At 32.8% G+C, this 7,971-nt stretch overlaps 1 protein-coding gene across 1 annotated transcript; it reads right to left on the minus strand.

Moving 5' to 3' along the window:
• Positions 1-1,052: 1,052 nt before the first annotated feature.
• Positions 1,053-5,999, minus strand: LOC110410252 (nucleotide-sugar uncharacterized transporter 1). The gene is made up of 6 exons (XM_021419879.2): positions 5,850-5,999; positions 5,537-5,742; positions 5,353-5,446; positions 3,746-3,912; positions 2,941-3,111; positions 1,053-1,711 (listed from the first exon to the last, which is right to left on the minus strand). The coding sequence occupies exons 1-6, from the start codon at positions 5,883-5,885 to the stop codon at positions 1,450-1,452; spliced, it is 936 nt and encodes a 311-aa protein (XP_021275554.2). The 5' UTR covers positions 5,886-5,999; the 3' UTR covers positions 1,053-1,449.
• Between the last annotated feature and the right edge of the window lie 1,972 nt (positions 6,000-7,971).

Genomic DNA, 7,971 nt, shown 5'->3' on the forward strand with positions numbered 1-7,971 from the left:
TGTATATTCAATTTTATTAATATATTTCTCATAAAGGATCAATAAAATTTTAGAAATTTTTTAAAATATATTTTAAATAAAAAATTTAAAAATAGTAATACTAATGGAATTTTACAATGAAATATTTTGTTTGAAAATTTTCGTTAGTAATGCCTTTTTCCAACGAAATTTTTGTTTGAAAAATTTAAAAGATTTTACATTTTTTTGGCCCCTTGAACTTTTCAAAGGATTTCCAATGGATTATTTTTCGTTGGAAAATTTTAATGAAAATCCGTTGAAAATTTCGTCGGAAATTTTGGTGTAAGTAATTTTTTTTACTCCAAAAAAAATTTCGACATATTTCTAACAAAAATTTTTTGTTGAAAAAATTTTATTGAAAATTGGTTGAAAAAAATTAAAATAAATTTTTGTAATGAAATAGCTAGGAATGGTTAGTGGAAGACAACCGCCGAAAAAACCAACCGAAAAGCTCAACCCAATGGGCCACACACACCTCCCGCATCTCCTTAATGCATGGGCCTTGTCTACTCACGTGTTCTTGTCAACTCTATATTTTATGCAATCTTAAATCCAGTCAACTCATTTTTAACTTGATTTTTATTTTTTTAATATTTGACTATATAAATTCTATATTTTATGTTTTCTCTATAAAATAAAACAAGATATTTACAGAGTTCAATTTAAACTAAAACACATAAAATACCAAAATTGAAAGGTTTCAATCTGACTCATGAATTGAGTGTAGAACTAATATCCAAACGGTAAGTTTTGATATCTACCTTTATAAGCAAAGTCAAGTTACAAGTTTTATACTAATGTAATCCTATGTTAAAGAGGAAGAAGCGTTATAGTCATTGGTTAAACCGGAAAAATAAGTTTTCGATTATTCAAAGATCTCGACTCAAACAAGAAATTAAGCATGATAAATCAGGTAAACAAGAAATTTTTTTTTATAATATTTAAGTTCAATAGTTTTTAATGCAAAATAGTCAAAATTAATCATGAAAACTTTCAATATTAAATGCATATACAAAAAATAGGAGCATTAGATGTTAAAAGTGAAAAAGCTAATTAGAAACATCTTGAAAAGAAGATATTGACAAATAAACAGAGGAAGTAGTATTTCTTTCTCCTGTCTCCCTATCTCCTTTCTCTTACATTTTCTCCATTCATGTACCAGACATCAGGGCTGTCGTTAAAGTTCTAGTAGTAAGATTTTTTGCAAGTGTAAAATCATATATGTACAATGCTTGAACCATAAACATAATCATAAAGCACTTCGCTACATCTTACACAAAAGCTGTTAAAGGAAGGTTATTGGCAAAAGCTGCAACCCTACTTGAATCCCTTACGCTATGAACATTTAAATGATTAGATTCCGAAAAAAACTGTAAGCAAAGGATTAGGTTAATAGACTTTTCGCATCTCATGTCAAGTAGTATCCATTGGTTATACACTTTCTGCTCCAAATCCATCCCGGTTCTCCCCGTTGCTTTCACTCAACTTAGACTTTGGCAAAGAGGAGGAAACTTTCAAAGGCTGCTTAGCATGTAAATTGAGGTATGTGAACAAGGACATGCCACCAATAGCTATAAATGCTCCACAAATACTTGTTGTGCCTGGATTCGAGCCGAAAAGGTAATAACTTCCAAGAAGCAGAACACAAGTTTTGAATTGTCCAAGAACTACATGGGAAATAGCAGACGTGGCCCTGAAAGTTGATAAATAAGATACAAAACAACCAATGATCTTAATCAGAAACAAATTATCAAAGCTGAACATTAACAATTACAAAAAAATGTAATACCCCATTACTTAAGAATTAAGTCTGTTCATAACTTTCTTTCTAGTTGTCTAGAAACCTTCATCCCTTTTGAAATATAGAAAGGAACAAGAGAGGTTCAAATTATCCATTTTTTTTTCCTTAGTTTATTTTCTGTACATTTTTAATTAGGTTAGCTACGAAAATCTAATATATCCAATATGTATGAGAACATATGACATGCATCCTACAAAATCATGTTGCAATTCTGAGATTACAGAATTCTAAAATTTTGTAGGTGCAAAAGTCTAAAACTACATGCACATGAACCTGATAGAAATAAGATCTCAAAAAAATTGATTAGATAAACAAGAAGATCATCTCCATTCCTATAGAATTATTTTTGTATACCTCATTTCAAGAATATTTAAGTCTCTAAAAACATGTTTGGTTCATGGGAATAGCTATTCATTTCAAGTGTTATTCCTAGTGGAATGTGTATTCTCAGGTTTGGCTCAAATCGGAGAAGGGAATAGCTACTGCAGGTCAAAAGGTCTTGTTCTAGTCAGAATTTTTATTTTCCTTTCCCATTTTCATATGCTACAGGAATTCAAACTACAATTTATGATTTCTAAATCAAAGCAATGTATGAGAGAAGGAAGCCAATATATAGAAAGAAGGGTATCGCTATTGAAAAGGAACGATATTGCAATAGCGTGGAAGCTCTCAAGCCATGATTTGTTAGAGAAAGGCAAGAAGGGGATAGAAATAATTATCTGATTGGAACTTGCTAAAGGCAGACTAAAAAAATTTAGGACTGAAATTTGTACAAGCCAAGTACATGTAAACCAAGTCCAATATCATCTCTTGCAATATCTTCACTGCAATGTAGCATTCGTTTCCATTTTGAGAGATTTAACTTCCAAATGTAGTTTCAACAAGCCAACCTGGAGCCTAGTGACAAGTCAGCTTCAACATAGAAAACTTTATCAAAGATATCCAAGAATGACTTTGTGAGTTTGTTTATTCTTTCTTAAGTAGTTTTATTGCAAGAACAGTATCATAATGGCCATGCAGGACAAGCACAATTGTTTGACCAAAGCAGAGCCTTGTAACACATATCAATTAGTTGAAAAACAACTAGAATAGTTGAACAGTTAATGTAAAGACGAATTTACCCAAGTGCCAAAGCTCCTGACCACTGAAGCAAGAAGCCAAGAAAAGCTGACATGAGGATAGCTGATGTATTATTGAAGCTCCAATGGAAGGCAAGCACACCAGGGGGATCAAGGAAAGGAATCATAGAAACCAGAAAAAGTAAAGTAACTGGTGTTGTTTTCCACATTAACCTGTGCAACAAATTCATAACTTCAACAAGCAGCAAATTGACTTTTAGAAACAAAATCAATATGAGGTAGAAGAACAACTTGTTTGGATATTGGAAGAATGGAAAGGAAAAGAAAAGCCCAAGGGTAATATAAATCCGTTTTTTATATTTAAGAAGAAAAGGATTCATTTTGGGATAATCCATTAGGCCTTCGGATACACAAGAAGATGTAGCCCGCCCTGGTCGCATAAACCCCACCATCTTTCTAGCAATTTGAACATTAAAGCATTGAGATCAAACTACAAAGTTGTCACCTTAGGGACATGGATGAAAAGGAATTAATCATCCTTTATCATGCCAAGTTTATTGTCCGCAACAACTAGTGGAATAAGGACAGAAAATAGGTATTGAAGAATTTTCATTGATAAGGCCATTTCACCCTTTAATAAAGAGTAACTCCTAAAAGTTTCTCTTTGTAGCTGTGGCTAGCCAAATATGCAATGCTAGTTATTTTTGTCTCCCCTTTAAATACAAACATGAAAGTTTTATTATCCTTTCTATCCCATTGTTTTTCCGGGGCTTAGCTTATCCTTTGCATTCCTTCCATCCAGAACTCCCTAATAAACTACAGGTGCTCAAAGGAGCTTGCAACATACGACAATGCTGTCCAATTCTCTTGTTGCTGCATGTTGGACCAAAGGATTTTATTGACAGCACTAGGGATTATCCATGCCAATGCTACACAAGCTCCAAAGACGCTGAATTGTAAATCAGTAACCGTAGCAATTGCAACACCAATAGATACAACTGTTAGTGCAATCACCTGACAAATTTCATAGGAAGAATTTCAAGAAAAAGAAGACATGTTACAAACTATAGTGTTTAGTATATAAGAACAATGCTAACTCAAGATATTATTTAAATTTCTAGCAATATCGCACACAGATAATTCAAGTTGACTGCAGAAACACATTATGAGTGTCATGTGGGTCAAGTGGTGCAGGAAGAAAACATAAAAAGAGATTAACATTTTAGAGGTTGTTTAGATTAGTTTATTCATTCTTCCACTGAACCATGAGTAGAAACATCTATGATTAGAATCATCCTCAAAGTGTCTCTGAAAATGAGCAGTTCCTCTTTCAAGCCTAAATTCACCGTGTTACTAGTGTGCACATCACTTTGATGCATTATAATCTATATAAATTGAAGGGAAATCCTTCAATTACCTCCATGGGGTATTGCTATGTACTTTCTCATTCATGCCCTTAAAATTCCCCTCAAGGTCACAACCGAAAAGCATCATTTTCTACATTAAGAGCTCCCTAATTTTCTCACAATACTCTTGTGCATACTAACTGATCCCCTTTAAACTACATCATAACCCTTAAAGGAAAAGCAACAAAATATTAATACCTTTAAAATATAATGGAACAATTCTAAAATCAAAATATGATGATTGGAAAAAGTTTAAATCCTTACACCATACTCATAAGAAACTTAAAAATAAGATATCAATACATCATATATTATGTCTTCTTTATTACTATTTACATGCCTAGAATTTCTAAAGGAAATTTCAAACCTCACACCATTGATCCTATCTTATAAATGCATAATAAACCATGGATTTTGCTTTCTATTTCAGATGCTTTTAAGTTTTAAAGTAAATCAAACAATCACTTTTTAGCATATAGAATTAAATGCCCCATGCCCAACAGGCACCAAGACATGTTTTATAAGATAAAAATCATGAAAGAGGGAAGGGAATTTAATCAAGGACGGACAATGAAATAAGTATGACAAATTGAAACCTCCATCTTTAGATTAGCAAGGTTAATGTTCACTTTGTTTTTCACAAAAGTTAAATAACCAGATCTCAGCCAGAAGTTTAACACACATTAGTAGGTGCACGATGCATATGCAGCCAGTCGGGGGTTCATGTCCAATAAGATCAAAAATAGAAAAAAAATGTACTCCTTTCAAGGTATTGACAATGTTATGATATAATACGTAGATCAAAAAGACCTACCAAATTCGGAGCAAACATGCTCCTATAAAAATTATTAATATTAATGTTCTTAAAAAAATGATGGACAATAATGACAATTTATTCCTCCATCTGAAGAAAGAACTAAAAATTTATATAAACTCCATACAAAGAACATTCTCATTTCATTCTTTCCTATCGTTATAACTGCAGCTGGTGAACCTGATATGAGAATACATCATTGCAAGTTCCAGACAAGAGAAATGAAGAAGTTACCTTGGAGAAAGTGACTCTCTTCTTATACCATGTAAATTCTGCAAGGACAATAGATGGCGTAACAGCAATCTTAGCCATCTGATAAAATCCCACACTGGAAAAATAAGATACTCAGCCCATAAGTCAAAGGATCCTCCAGGAAACTTTGGTTAGTTATTATTTAAATAGAAACAACATATCTAACCTGTTGTATTTCAAGCTGACATTTGCAAGACCAGTAGATAATGACATGACAATGCCAAGAGTAAACAAAGACAAAGGGGTTGACTTTGAGGCTGGAGATGCTGGGAGGAGAGAAAAAGAATTCAAAATGGCCATCAACGCCCAGCTGACAGCATAGTGAATAAAAGTCAGAAATACTGGAAACTGGAACCCAACATTTTTAAGTACCTGAACAGAAAAAAGAGTAGACCAGTTAAATGGATAATTCTGCTATGTCTAAAACCAAGATTGCAACAAATAGGTGTTTTTAGATAGGGGAAATTTGGCATACAAACCCATTTGTTCATGAAAATAATACCAACAGCAACCATAAAGTTAAATGTAAGAGCAGCAACAGGGCCACAAATTCGTTGCTGTTGACGCTTTGCACTTTCAGATGAACGGAATTTGTTAAACAGAGAAGCACGCAAGTCCTCCAGGGCTTTTCCTGAATTTATTAGACAAGAATTAAAGAAAATGAGAAGAAAGACATCAAAGAGAATAATATTTATCAATATATTTCATAGTTTACACAGGTTTCAATAACTAAACACTATATTTCAGAGAGATGAAATAGCAAAACCAAATAGAGTTTAAGGAGACTTCTGATCTTACCTTAACAGGCCCAATACACACACCAGGAATAGGCAAACATATTTGGTGGAAGTTATGAAATAAAGTCATGGAGTTGGATTACTAAGGTACCATTTGATTGATACTTTTGCCATTTGCTTTTTTTCTAAAAGATGAATTAGAAAGCAAAAGCAAAAAATAAAAAATGAATAGAAAAATAAAAATGGCAAATCTCAAAAGCATAAGCAAAACGGAGCCTAAATGTTTCCAATAGTTTTCAGACAAAAAAAAAAAAAGATTTCAATAGATTGTAACTACTGCAGTAATTAATGATAGAGGTTGCTAAAAAATAATCAGACAGCCTAAAAGGCAGATTGAACGGAACATTGTTTAACTAAACAAAACCATAAAAGCAGTGTTTAAAGATTATGCATTCATAAATTAGAAAAAAGTTAAATGTTTCAGAAGACCTGTGTATTAGAATCAACCAGTCCTAATGAGATGCATTTGGTATAGAGAAACTCTTGTTCAATCTTGTGTATAAAGAATCTCTTGACATTAACAAAAAGAGATGTCCACTTGTTACACTTGGAATGGATAAAGATACTTAAGCTAAGAGTGAGAAACAGCAGAATGCTATAAGCTATGAAAAATTAGAGTGAAGAAATCAAAAAGGGTGCTCCGCCTACATTATGCCGTTTGGTATATAGATTGCTTGCAGTAGATTTCACAGGATGGAGATTTCAACAATTGGTAGACATTCAAAGCGAGTTTTCCATCCGCAAACAAAGATTTTGTCAAATGTTTTTCAACTAGATCATTGAATTTCCTAGTTAAGGACACAGAAGAAGGCTTGAGGAGCATTTATTTAGTAGTTTGTTACAAGCAGGTTGCGCACTACTTGAGTGGCAAGCATTTTGTGGCTGCTTTTGGTACTAATCTCATACACCGACTTAATTATCCATCCCTACTTTTCTCATAAAAAATCTTTGGCTAATCTAATGCTTTTACATGTCTGAGGCAATGATTATCACCTGATGTTTGCAGTTGAGTGTACTTATCAAGTGGTAGAATGGGACTAACATAAATTTCCCTTTCATAGAAGGTTTGTATCATTGTATATTATATCAATAAAAGTCTAAAAGCTAAGTTCCCTTCAAAAGAATCTTACCCCACTAGGCAACCCACTCTCCCTCTTTCCTCTTCTTTTGGAACATATAACGGTCATCTCCAATTTTTTTCCTCTAAGGATATTAATAACCGTTCTTACAACTCAAACTTTATTAGATAAAAGAAACCCTTTGTTTCATTTCAATTATTTAAGCACACACATAATGCCGGCTATAGGGTCTGGCAAGTTATATAATAGTATAAGGCATTAATTGTTTTTCTCCAAAATTTTGCAAGGGGAATGTCTTTTTGCAAGTTATATAATAGAATAGGTATCTAATTAATTTATTACTGTGCCATTTAACAAAGATCGGTTAGTCACTATGAACCTTGATGAACTTCTCGAGATACTAAAGCATCAAAGTACGAATAACATTGTAAAAATCCCAGTTTGAGCAAACTTATACTAACCCGATCGCTACACAAACAAAGTTGCTTAAAAATGTACTCATCATTGCAAAGCAAATCACAAGCATTCAAAAATCGCAAAATGTCTTTCACAAAAAAAATGAAGAACCGGAACATGCAAGCCAAAGTTAGAGGATTCTTGAAGTAGCTACAGTGTTCAAATACAGCAAAAATCCTGAATTTGAATTCTCCAAAAAATGAAAAGCAGGATCAAATAATAGCAAGCGAAGGTTTGAGGGATCCTTTCGCCAAAAAAAAAAAAAAGAA

The sequence above is a fragment of the Theobroma umbraticum genome, unplaced genomic scaffold (genome assembly GCF_002168275.2).
Source record: "Theobroma umbraticum cultivar Fairchild unplaced genomic scaffold, ASM216827v3 scaffold_56.0, whole genome shotgun sequence".
NCBI classification, from domain to species: Eukaryota; Viridiplantae; Streptophyta; class Magnoliopsida; order Malvales; family Malvaceae; genus Theobroma; species Theobroma umbraticum.